The sequence below is a fragment of the Rhinichthys klamathensis genome, unplaced genomic scaffold, assembly GCF_029890125.1.
Source record: "Rhinichthys klamathensis goyatoka isolate OS25496 unplaced genomic scaffold, OSU_Roscu_1.1 h1tg000004l_1, whole genome shotgun sequence".
Lineage (NCBI taxonomy): Eukaryota > Metazoa > Chordata > Actinopteri > Cypriniformes > Leuciscidae > Rhinichthys > Rhinichthys klamathensis.
Genome location: NW_026606557.1, coordinates 5,741,909 through 5,755,516, shown reverse-complemented (window position 1 = coordinate 5,755,516; position 13,608 = coordinate 5,741,909). Strand labels below are relative to the sequence as shown.

The window sequence follows — 13,608 nt, the reverse complement described above, 5'->3', positions numbered from 1 at the left end:
AGTGTAGGCTACTGCACTTACTCAAATAAGTACTGAGTAATATTAATTAACTACATACTTACTATAGTTACGGTCATGGTTAGGGTTTGGTTTAGGGTTAGTTACTTGTAATTATGCATAATTTACTGTTATTTCTATAGTAAGAACATGTAGTAACGTGTAAGTAGGCCTACGTCACCTTAAAATAAAGCGCTACCATAAGTTACAATAATTATAGGCCTACATAATTTACTGTTACTACTATAGTAAGTAGGCTACCTGTAACGTCACCTTAAAATAATGTGTTACATAATATAATATGTAGGCTAAGGATTTTTTTTATATAATAGGCTATAAATAGAGGCTATAAATAATCATCATTTTAAAACCATGCTCACACAGACTAACTTTTAACATTAACTTTATTAAACTTGTTTACTTGTAATTGATTGTTGATTGAGTGTATTTTCCCTCGCCTCAGACACCCGTCCCCTCCCCAAACACACACCTCTCTCTCCCCTTTGCGCCCACAGCCCGCGATGCATCTCACTGCGTTAATCTGTTTGTTTTTCAAAGCCGTACAGTAAACGCTGATGCGCGTTAACGATTTTCTGTCTGCCATGTGACCGCATAACCCGCTCACATGAGCGCCGGGTTGCGTTATCCGCTTTAAGTTTGTTCGAGTCCCCTGATCCAGCTGAGACTGACAGGAGTTGCCATGGCGAGTGGCGGTGGCGAGCAGAAAGTGGTGCTGATCACCGGCTGCTCCTCTGGGATCGGACTGAGGATCGCCGTGCTGCTGGCCAGAGACGAACACAAGCGTTACCATGGTAAACGCGCTCATTTGCGTTCTAATTCAGCGTTCACACCTCTATAGAACGTTTTGGGTTTTCGTTTAAACTTGTTTCAGAAGTTGTAGATATTATAAGTTCACACGCTTCTAGCCGATAGCCTAGGTCTTACTTTGTAAACGCAGCTGTTGGGTATTTTTATGACATAACGCGCTGTACATTTTCGCATTAGTTTGTCTCTTCATCCGAACCGCAAGATTATACATTCACTTTTCTCTAGCTGAACCCAAAGGGTCTTTATTATCATGTGAACGCGCAGTTTCCAGGGTACGGCTCCGCGAGGATACCGCTTGCCAGGCGGAGATCATAAAGAGACTGCCAGTTCTCTTTCAAGTGACTTCTCCAGTACAAAGCTCTCTTTATGGCTGTGAATTGTAGACCGCTGCCCTGGTTTAGTGCCGTGTCTAATGCGCCAATAGTTCACACACTGGAATGAGTGTTGGGAGAGGGACAAAGTTTGAGACCTGTACAAGTTGAGGGCTCTAAAGCGAGGGGTCTTCTGAAGACTTCATCTGCACTCTGAGCAGGGCAAAACCATTGGACATTTGTTATCTCCTACTCGACTACATACAGAGACTCATTAATGTCAATCCAATGGTTTGCACCGGGGGCCTTCAACCTTTTTCAGACCCTTGGTGGAATGAGAGATGAAGCCTGCCCTATAATGACATGTGTATACTAGTAGCGCACATTAAAGGGATAGTTAATAGATCATTTCTTTCTTCTGCTGAACAAAAAAGAAGGTATTTTGAAGAATGTTGGTAACCAAACAGTTGATGGACCCCATTGACTTCCATAGTATTTATTTTTCTCCATTCTATGTTCATCAACTGTTTAGTTACTTCAAAATATCTTCTTTTGTAAACGCATATTTGGAACAATGACATAATTGACAATGGTATTTTCATTTTTGGGTGAACTATCCCTTTAATGTATTTACATACTTATGATGCTTACTGTAAACATTGATGAGTCATGTACTTCTACATTACATTTTAATTCATTTAATGTGGGCAAGACAATGAAACTTCGCTTCTTTGGATTTGGTTAAATTTATATATACATTTATTTGTGATTTGAACACATTTCAAAACAAAAAATAAAAGTCGCTGTTTGGATTTAAATATGTAAATGCTTGAGAGTCTATGACTGGATCATTATTGAAGTGATTATTGTGTTTCTAGCATGTTATATGTTTGGCATCAGTTCTACTAACACTATTTGATGGAGTGTGTAGCTTTTCATTTCTTAAACACCCATGTGGGAAGACACATTATGGCCATATTCCAGGATGACAATGATTCATCTGGCTCAAATTGTGAAAGAACGGTTGGGAGGAGCATGAAGAATCATTTTCACACATTAATTGGCACACATGAGTCCAGAACTTAAATTTACTGAAAGTCTTTGGCATGTGCTGGAGGAGACTTTACAGAGTGGTGGACTCTTGCATTGACAATACAAGATCTTGACCAAAAATTGATGCACCCCTTGATGGAAATATTGTGATGTGATGTGTCTTCCTACATGGTTGTTAAAGAAATGAAACGCTACACACTTCATCAATTAGGGTTAGAAGAACTGATGCCAAACATATAACATGCTAGAAACACAATAACCACTGCAATAATGATCCAGTCTCTTAAGCATTTGCCTATTTAAATCCAAACAGTGAGTGTATTTTAAGATTGGTGGACCTCCTGCAGTATCGCTACAAACCCCTTGTTTTACAACACGAAAGGGAGGCTTTTAAAGGGGTCATATAATGCCATTTTTGTACAAGCTAATATGATTCTTTAGGGTCTAAATTAAAAGTTTGTAATATACTTTAATTAAAAATTCTCATTAGTATTGTAAGAAAACACTTATTTTACTTGGTCAAAAACAGCTCTGTTTTCAGCTCGCCGTTTCAGTGCATATGACTTTAAATTAAAATGAGCTTTGCTGACTCCGCCTCTCTGTTCTGTGCGTACACCGTTTGTAACACAATAACACAAAACCATAACGCGTTGTTCAGTATAAACGTGGGATTATGAATTATATTGAGAACGTCATACATAGAAAACATGCCGTAATGTACCCTGAGTGTAAACCTTAGACGCATTCATTGTGAAGCGTGCAGCTAGCGATTTGCAAAGATTAATATAAATATTAATATAAAGGTTAATAAAACGTCACACTCACTTCAGTTGTTCTAGAGGTTCAGCAGGAACACGAATAGCTGGTACCGATCCTTTTTTCATGAGCAGCTTCTTAGCAAAACCAGCTTTATACTGACCCTCATTTATAAAGCAGTCTGCTGAGAAATGATTCGCGCAAACATGAAAGCATTGACGTTGCTCGTGGGGAATATTCCCTTCGAAAACAAACTCAGCCACTGCGTCTTCAGCGGTTCGGATTTAGGAACATTAAAATGACTGCTGTGTTCATTATTACACCCAAGAACAGAACACCACAATCGCTTAGACGCCATTCTGCTCATAGACAGTGCTCCAGCATATCAACAATGACCGCGCCGGTCCGCGCAGACTATGATTGACAGCTCCCTCATGAGCGAGGGCGGGTCTTTGTTGAAACGCTCCTGTCAATCAACACTCGTGGGAGGGGCTTCCGAGCGTGTGACGTTACACGGTCGAATGGCTCAATTTGAGACTGGGGAAAACATATAAGGAGATTAAAACAAAAACACTGGATGGATTTTTATCATTATATGATGGTTGTGTACAGACACTGCCAACACACATTTCAGTACAATCAACTTGTAAAAGTGCATGTACCATTATATGACCCCTTTAAGAACGTTGAAATGAAGAAGTTAAAAGGAAACCATTTTTCATTCTTTTTCATCTTTTAAATGAATTCCATTTGAACTTTGTTCCCATTCTAAGAGCATTGCAACAGTGGATTTTTTTCCCGAAAACAAAAATAAAATCCTTTTCCAATTGGTTCTGGTTATAATGAGGAGCAGTGATATATGCCAACTTCAAAGAAGCCAAGAAAATATATAATAATCCAATTATAATTGAGGGTGGCTCATTCAAGAACGTTTAATCGGCCTCAAGTCTTAAAACAACAGCTTTAACAATGAGGCGGTTGTTCCCGTAAACACATTTATGCCGTGGCCTAGTTTGGCTCCACATGCCTTGTGTGTCGTAAGAATTAAGTTCTCCTCTCAGCTTATTCTTTATATACAAGTGAAATCTAGTTTGAGAAGGCAGGAATGCAGATTTCCCAGCAGCTGTGTCTCTCCATCATCATCACCCTACAGATGCATTACGGTCTCCGCATGTGTACTGGCTCTTTTCAACAGCAGCTGGGCTTTGACTGATCAGGGATGCCGTCTGTTGACAGACTGAATGAACAACGGAGGCTCCTTGACTTCATCTGTAAATCAGACAGGATTTGATCAGCAAATCAAACCTCAATGTACCGAAGATGTGCTAGTGCCACAGAGAAAGAGACAGCAACAATAATATATATCATTGTCAAAGACGAAAAGTAGGCCTAGGATGTAAACGTTGAATATCGTCTGTATTCATTTAGAAGTTGACTTACAAATGAGGAATACAACAAAGTGAGAAAAAGAAACAGTGAAAATATAGAAAAGGATTTTATTTTTTAAGAAAAGAAGAAAAAATATGTATATATACTACAATTTAGAAAAATGTATACTACCATTTAGAATACATTTTTTTAACGTTTTTGAAAGAAGTCTCGTATTTGATCAAAAATACAGTAAAAACAGTAATATTGTCAAATATTATTACAATTTAAAATGACTGTTTTTTTCTATTTTTATAGAATTTAAAATATAATTTATTTCTGTGATCAAATCGGAATGTTTCAGCATCATCACTCCAGTCTTCAGATTCACATGATCCTTCAGAAATCTTTCTGATATGAAATCATCACTTATTTGAAATATATATTTTTTAAAACAATGTCTTTACAAAAGCCTTTACTGTCATTTTTGATCAATTTAATACAGCCTTGCTGAATAAAAGTATTTAAAAAAAAAATTAACGATTATACTGACCCCAAAATTTTGAATGGTAGTGCATTTCTTTATAATAGTTTTTGATAAATAAATATAGAGAGTTGATGCATTAATAGGATTCAGTGTGCACAGAATAAAAAAAAAAACGAAACATTTCTTGAGAATTGAAAGGAACTGTTCAGGTTTAGCGTTAGGAAGATTCCACCCATGAAGAACAGTGAATCATATCGACCTAAAATATGGAAAGGTGGTCAAAAAAATAATTTTGCTTTGCTTTTCATGAAGAACTTTCCAGAACAGCTGATCACTGACATCAGAGTGGACTGGATAATGTCTTCAAAAAGATAAAAACTGATTATTTCAGATGAAAAATGTTCAGCAAGCTTATTATTAAATCTGGGATGGGCGCTTGATTTAGGTCAGTGTCCCTCATGCGTTCAAAGTGCAAAGTGCTTTACAATGTTAATCTCTTCAGCTTATCTTTCAGCCACAGGTTTAATTAAGCAACACACACACCACTGATTACACTGAGTGTTTGTTTGGGTCAGCATATATGTCATTGAAAGGGACCAAATTCAATCAAACGTGCTGTGCTGATTTCAGAACAAAGCATAAAAACCTCTCAGTTGTAGATTTAAGGCTTGAACTTTTGAGTGATTACTGCTTTGTTAATGACATGCTTGTTCTCTGTCACTTTGTCTTGAAGTTATTGCCACTATGAGAAACCTGAAAAAGAAGGACCAGCTGGTGGAAGCAGCGGGTGACGCGTACGGCAAGACCCTGACACTGCTGGCATTGGATGTGTGTAGTGATGACTCGGTCAGGCAGTGTATTGACAGTGTAAAGGACCGCCACATCGACATTCTCAGTGAGTGCAGGATGCCTTTGACCTCATTGGCTTTGTTCACACTGCAGGGGAAATCCGATTTATTTATTTTTTTTATTAGATGGGCTGTTTCAAACTGCAAGTTATATGCAGCAGGATCAGATTTGGGGTTGTGAAAAGAGCGAAAAGTCTACTAGAAAAATGTGCAAGTTAGCAAGCCAACTGTCCTTGGCTTGCTAACATCAAACTGTTTGCTAAGGGAATCATGGGGTCCTTCATTTCAGAGTCACACTCAGGACCTTCGGGTCCAAATGGGCCGGAAGGGTGGGATTAATATTTATTTTAAAAAAATCATCTTTTTTTTTTTTTTTACTTGTTTTTTATAATATTTTTTCTTTTCTTTTTTGGTGTTTTGAGATAATTTCAAAAATAAAAATGATTTATAATTAATATTAATGCAATAATTATGACCCATTTTTTCCCCATTGAATATAATAGAAATTTCTTTATTTTATTATTTATTTATTTATTTATTTAAAGCTGTATTTCATTTTAGAGTCAAGCCTAGGCCTCATGAAAGCAATTTTTGAAATGAGATGGATGCCATCTGGTGGACACACTGAGCATTTTAAAAATTCAAAACCCATATATAATCTGAATTTATTAGTGTGTATGTGTATAAAAGTGTGTTTGTGTGCGTGTGTGTGTGTGTATGTGTGTGGATGTGTCTGTTTTGCACTCTTGATGTTTTATAGATTCACCCCTTCACTGTTGTGTGCTTTTTTTCTGGATCGTGGCTGATTTGTAGATTGTATGCACAAAAAAACTCTGTATTTTCACATTTTTGCCAATTTCCCATTCATTTCCTATGCGGGTCCATTTGGACCCAAAGGTCCTGAGTCTGACTTTTTCAAATCCTGTCCCCAATTTTTTTGGGAGTTCATATACCAAGTACCAACAAAGTCACCAAATTTCGGACCATTCCGATAAAGCTATGATTAAAAAAATATATATATTTAAATGCTTCGGGTCCATTTGGGCCGAAGGACCCCAGAGGGTTAACATGCTTTGTGGTCTTTTACATCCTAAACGTACTTTTAAAATGAGTGGTTGTTTTGAGTAATATTTTCGGGTATGTGTTAATCGCAAATAAGTGAAAGTGTATTATAGTTTGAATTTATATTAAAAGCATTTAGCTGAAGTGCTTTAGAGTCCTTTTTTACTTTAGTACATCTTGTAATTTATACTTCTATATGGTTCAAGTGTATTGCCGAATGTACAAGCAAGCAGTAAACTAAAATATACTTTAAATATCATTTCTATTGAACCTTATATGTCATGTATTTAAATATATTTGTAATTACACATTTGTAACGATCACTTATATTGCATTATATTAACTTTAAAAGTAATATTGAATAACACATTACAGTTAAAATTATAATCAAGTACTTTACATGTGCTTTAATAAGTTAGTCAACACATCAAAATAAGTGTACTTCTTTAAAGCACGACAAAAAAATATTAAAACATAATGATTTAAAATGTTCTATAAGTGACTTTTTTTTTTACAAAGTGCACTTTTAAAGTTAAAGAAACATATCATGAATGTGTACTCTCTTTAAGTGGCCTATTATTTCATTATTATATTATCTGCAATTACAGCGTTTATAAATATTAAAGATATATATGATATACTTTTAAGATTTGAAGTACACTACAAATTCACATTCAATACAATTAAGTGCACTTCTTTTTTACAAGGGTTCACTACCTGTTGCTATTCTTGACAAAACACCTGTTGTATAAACGCGTCACATGACTACTAAAAAAAAACCACACACGTTCGCCAAATCCTATTGGACTGTTCAGACTTAGACGCATTAACTTTAATAGGATTTGGCTTAGGCTTGGATTGGCGTTACACAAACTGAACAGATTTTTTTTTTCTTGCCTGTTTGAACATTTCAGCAGAGATACAATAGATACTGTAGAGTACTACAATGACCAGAGACATGAGTTTGCTAGAAACTATAATAAGCATGGGTTGAATGATAAGTGCTGCTCACAATAGATCAATACTAGCCTAGTGCCTCAGGGACCGGTCAAGTCCATAACCATCCGTGTTTCCTGTCTGATTTCCCAGTTAATAATGCAGGAGTGGGTTTGCTGGGACCTGTGGAGAGCATCAGTATGGATGAGATGAAGAAAGTGTTTGAGACCAACTTCTTCGGAACGGTGCGCATGATAAAAGAGGTCATGCCAGACATGAAGAAGAGGCGAGACGGCCACATTATCGTCATGAGCAGTGTAATGGGCCTGCAGGGTAAGACGGACACACCAAGCCTGAAACCTTCTGTGTCACACAGCTGAATGCTTGACAGTCAGATCAACAATAGAGCCATTCAGAGTTATGCACTTGGCTGTAGAGCATTGTGACGGAAGGAAATGCCACACATTGTTTGAGCCACATTAGGAGGGCAGAAGACCAATGACATTATCACTGAATATATCTCTATTGAACTCATCTTGCAGGTGTGGTATTCAATGATGTCTACACGGCCTCTAAGTTCGCCATAGAGGGCTTCTGTGAGAGTATGGCTGTGCAGCTGCTGAAGTTTAATGTCAAGTAAGTGATTTGAAGTCTTATGGTTGAGGGCCTATTGACATTAAAGGGATACTCCACTTTTTTTTGGAAATAGGCTCATTTTACAACTCCCCCAGAGTTAAACTGTTGAGTTTTACCGTTTTTGAATCCATTCAGCCGATCTCCGGTTCTGGCGGTACCACTTTTAGCATAGCTTAGCATACATCATTGAAGTGGACAAGACCATTAGCATTTCTCAAACAAAAATCACCAAAGAGTTTCGATATTTGTCCTATTTAAAACTTGACTCTTCTGTAGTTACATCGTGCACTAAGACCGACGGAAAATGTAAAGTTGCGATTTTCTAGGCTGGTATGGCTAGGAACTATACTCTCATTCCTGCGTAGTAATCAAGAAACTTCGCTGCCGTACCATGAGTGCAGCCGGCGCAATGATATGACACAGCGCCTGAAAATAGTTCCGTTGTGTTGACGGAAGGTAGCCTATTTTCAGGCGCTGCTTCATATCATTGCGCCTGCTGCACTCATGGTACGGCAGTGAAGTTTCTTGATTATTATGCAGGAATGAGAGTATAGTTCCTAGCCATATCAGCCTAGAAAATCGCAACTTTACATTTTCCGTCGGTCTTAGTGCACGATGTAACTACAGAAGAGTCAAGTTTTAAATAGGACAAATATCGAAACACTTTGGTAATTTTTTTTTTTTAAATGCTAATGGTCTTGTCCACTTCAATGATGTATGCTAAGCTATGCTAAAAGTGGTACCGCCAGAACCGGAGATCGGCTGAATGGATTCAAAAACGGTAAAACTCAACAGTTTAACTCTGGGGGAGTTGTAAAATGAGCCTATTTCCAAAAAAAGTGGAGTATCCCTTTAAGTCTGAATTCTCTGCATTAAAAACGTGAAGAAAACAAAAGATTTTAGATATGCTAAGGCAATGCAATCATATTACTATGAATGGGCCAATCGTCAATTGGAAAAAGCCAGAAGCTCCAGTCGCAAAAGAAACAGTCAGTGTTCTGAGACGGGCGCTTATATGCCAAATTTACACTCCACCGACAGAAGCAGGCCAACGCTGACAGTCACCAGATTACAGCACGTCACTTTTCAGATTTTCTAAATCCGATTCAGCTTGTTCAACAGACGCCAACAGCACACTGATCCGGCAAAACCCGGCGAAGTGTCCGTTGCCGTCTGTCAGAGTGTTGTGAATTGTCCTTATGACTGCACAAGCACATGCACATTAACTGGTCCAGCCTGAAAAATTTAGTTTTTTGTCATGATTTGAGAGTGTTTAGAAACAAAATTTATGAAACAGTTTTCATATTACATTGGTGACTTCAAATATGAAATTTAATCTTAAGTGTGGTGAACAGCTTTAGAGAATTTGATGTTTCCCCATTCAAAGAGATACGAGCTGCACTTAGCTTCCCGAGAGGCGTTTCAAAGATGGCCGCCGAGTGAAATGACTTGCCTTAAAGGGATAGTTCAGCCAAAATGAAAATGGCCTCACCCTCAGGCCATCCAAGATGTTGGTGTATTTTTTTTTCTTCAGTAGAAATGTAAAGAAGACTTTTAGCTAAAAAACCGAAATTAATTACCAAGGACCACGTTTTCAGCTAAAACCCTGTGGGTGATTAAATTAACAGCAAATTTAATTTTTTTGGGGAGAACTATCCCTTTAAAGCAGTGGTATTCAAATGGCGAACCACAGATTTTTCACGCTACATCTTCTAATATTTTTATATGGAGACAAATAAGCTTCATTCAAGTCCTTTCCGTTCCGTGCGCGTTGCATCTCTCTCCCGCTAAAGACATAAAGCGCAACATTAAGAGCTGCAGATGACGTGGTTATTTTAACAACAGAAGCAGAAACACCATGAGCAGCAAAATAGATCCTTTTGCTAAAACGAGGCAGAAAACGAGAATGCAGAAAATACAATTATTGTTATCTGTCATACAGATGACTCCGACCGTTTGACTAAACCAGGTTTGGGACAAGATAACGCGTGGCGCCTTTAGACGTTTTGTTTGTTTTTTTCTCCATACATTTAGCATTATTAATAAGCATATTAAAAGCATTTCATAATAAAAAAATTATTTAGAGATGGCAAAGGAAGACAAAAAACTTTCAAATTACTAGTTCACTTTTTGTGCTCATGATGAGAGTTTTGATTATAAATTATGCACATTGTTTTTAGTAGTTTATTACTTGGAGCAAAATGTAAACAGTTCTTAAGAGATAAACTAAGATGTAACCTTACCTTCTGCGCCATACACAAAGGTGTCTAAATGTAAAAAAAAAAAAAAATGAAATATTTAAAAGATTAATAGCCTGATAAAACATCTGATCTAGCCTTTGTATATTCATATCCAGATGGGAGAAATATTTACTAAATATTTATTTCTTTTACAAATCACTACGGCTTTCAAAAAAGTATTGTGCGGACCTCCGCTGGGAAGGAAATATAGCGACAGGACCTCTTGGAACTTTAAAGGGACTTTAGTTTAAAACCAAAACAATGAAAATATCAGTGAAATATCAAATTGCAATGATCCAAGATGAAAACGGATTTGTTTCCCCCAAAAATTGAAAGAATTTGAGAATGAAATCATAACATTTTGAGGGTAACGCTTTAGCATTTAAGTTAGAATAATGCAGTTCTCAAACAAGAACACACAAAAAGTGTTGGAGTTAATTAATTTAATATATCAATGCTTACAGTTTCTGTTAATAAAATCGTTTTAAATCAAGCAGCTTTGTCATAACTACAGCAGAAGTACTGGAAATATCTCAGCTTATGTGAATATCTTGGTCAGCAGGGTACTTTATGCGCCAAATTATTACTTTTTTCTAGAAAATTGATCGATTTTTTTTAACATGGCACTAAAACAACTGTTGTACTCATCAGACTTGGTGTAAACAGGCTTTTATAGTCCATCTTGTTGGCATTAAAGAGTGCTTCAGTTGCAATGTAACATTCCCTCTGTACTCCCAGACTGTCTATGATCGAACCAGGCCCAGTGCATACAGAGTTTGAAACCAAGATGATGGAAGAAGTGGCCAAGATGGAATATCCTGGAGCAGACGCAGACACAGTCAGATACTTCAAGGATGTGTACATTCCATCATCCATCGATATCTTTGAGGCTTTGGGACAAAGACCTGATGACATCGCTAAAGTATGTGCCACCGTTTGACTGCACACATATATGAACCCTATGAATTTGCTTACGCTGGCCATTAAAGCTTTGCATTCTTTTAATTCTCCATGCATTTTGGTCATTTTCTGTTCCAGTGCACCAAGAAAGTGATTGAATCCAGCCGACCTCGATTCCGGAATCTGACCAACAACCTCTACACGCCCATTGTGGCCATGAAATACGCGGATGAGACCGGAGGACTTTCAGTGCACACATTTTACAACCTGCTCTTTAACTTTGGCTCGCTTATGCACATTACCATGAGCATCCTCAAATGCCTGACATGCAACTGTCTGCGCAGACGCACCATTTCTCCTGACTGAAGAGGGCAGCAGTGAGACGACGCACACACTCACACTTCCCTCAGTTTACTTTACAGCAGAATAGGACACAACTCAATGCAACAAGCAGGAAAATACAATACCTCAAATGAGTATTCCACATTAAAACACATTATAAAAAAAAGGCAGATTTGGATTTTCAAAACATGCACATGTATCGTTGTACTAATGCTAGCAACTCGATTCATCAGAACAACTTAGTTACTTAGTAACAACAGATGTTTTAAAAGAGTAGGTGGGTTATGTTGTAAAGAGTAGGTGGGTTATGTTATTCCATGATTGTGAATTACGAAGCATTTTAGTCTGTAAAAATGAACAGACCATGTTCACAATCAAGTGAAAAATAATCACATAGCTGCCTTTATTTGTACTAATGACGTACATGGAAATGTCTCTGATGTCTTATGTTTAAAATCTATTTTTCTCCTTTTATAAGCTAAGTCTATGTTTTTTATTTGAATTAACTTGAACATGTAGGTGGTCTTAAAGCTTTATTTAAAGATGTGCTGATTTTGAACCTAAATAACAATGTAATGTGATCGTTTTGCTCAAGGCTGGAAGCGTATTAAAGTGTAGTTTTCACTTGTCGTCTGTCTTGTTCAAACTGCTGTTACTTTTTTCCAGTGCCAGATTCATTTACCTTGATTCTGCTCCTTTAATTAAGAAAAACCTAAACACTGAATACACCACTCAACACAGTGTAACTGCCTTAACCACATTACTGTTGTGGCCTTAGGATACTCAACATTAGCCAAGGACAGACTGCCAGACATTCTCATTTTAACCAGCAGAGGGCGACAGAGTACATTAGCAGAGTAAAGAAATAGCACACAGAGGAATAGTCTGAGATCTGTGCTGTCATTACTAAGGGTGCTTCTCAATTGGGAAGTTGTATCCTAGTTAGATCTGTGTCCTTTCTAGTCCATTCCTTCCAAGGCTCCTATGCTAGACTTCCTCTCGGCACCGAACGCTAGAATGAGACGGTCTAGTAAGTGCGCATGTCTTTGTAATTAGGTTTCCTTCCCCCGCGGTCAAGTACAAAAATACTATTAAATTGACTTTAATATAAACACTTTACATTAAATATAGGCCTATTTATATTAACTGAATAGAAAGTTACTGAATTGGAATGTGTGTAAAGAATTGTGGGTGATTGATTCGTTTACACTTGATGCATCCTACGAAAGACGACAAATGAAGGACGAGAAACGAAGGCCCAGGATCCTTCAAAATGGGACGGTGTTGATGACGTGGCAGTCTAGATATACAGCCTTACTAGGATGCAGCCTTCCGATTGAGAAACTACTATAATGTAGGCAAAAAACAGAATGTAAAAAGAGTAGTATATGTCCGAATTCACAGTATTCATAAAACAGTAGACAAAACGTACTTGGATGACCATCAACTTCCAGGGGGATTCAGAAGTGCGCATCCAATAGAGTGGTGCAGGTATGACATCACTTTGTAGGCCAAAACGCGGAAGTGAGCTAGCATTTTAGCACTTCTGGTTTCCCCGTCCCGAAGTCAATGGGTTTTTTTTAATAGGATTTTGGTTAAATGGCTGAAATAAGGTCTGTGGTGAACACAAGCTCAAGGCATTTTACGTTTTATTCTACGACATAAAATACATCAGTGTTACCCCACTCATGAATTTTGAAGCCGTTGCATGTCTTGAAAAAAGCCTTGCTAACATTAATGGCTTAATGGGACTACTGAGGCTGTCAGGGAGATTAAACGTCATCACGCCGAACAGGTAAACTCAGTCCGCTTTTACAGCCTCGTTATGCTTATAACTGTGCTTT

At 37.5% G+C, this 13,608-nt stretch overlaps 1 protein-coding gene across 1 annotated transcript; it reads left to right on the top strand.

Annotated features, from left to right (window-relative positions):
• The first annotated feature begins 506 nt into the window (after positions 1-506).
• Positions 507-12,005, top strand: rdh8a (retinol dehydrogenase 8a). The gene is made up of 6 exons (XM_056252581.1): positions 507-809; positions 5,534-5,695; positions 7,800-7,979; positions 8,189-8,282; positions 11,261-11,444; positions 11,561-12,005. The coding sequence occupies exons 1-6, from the start codon at positions 698-700 to the stop codon at positions 11,786-11,788; spliced, it is 960 nt and encodes a 319-aa protein (XP_056108556.1). The 5' UTR covers positions 507-697; the 3' UTR covers positions 11,789-12,005.
• The last annotated feature ends 1,603 nt before the right edge of the window (positions 12,006-13,608 follow it).

Bases quoted from the DNA above. Each gene is read 5' to 3' on its own strand.
- rdh8a (XM_056252581.1), top strand. From the start codon at position 698: ATGGCGAGTGGCGGTGGCGAGCAGAAAGTGGTGCTGATCACCGGCTGC. The intron at 8,283-11,260 runs GTAAGTGATTTG...CTGTACTCCCAG, and splicing joins CTGCTGAAGTTTAATGTCAA to ACTGTCTATGATCGAACCAG. The intron at 11,445-11,560 runs GTATGTGCCACC...TTTCTGTTCCAG, and splicing joins GACCTGATGACATCGCTAAA to TGCACCAAGAAAGTGATTGA.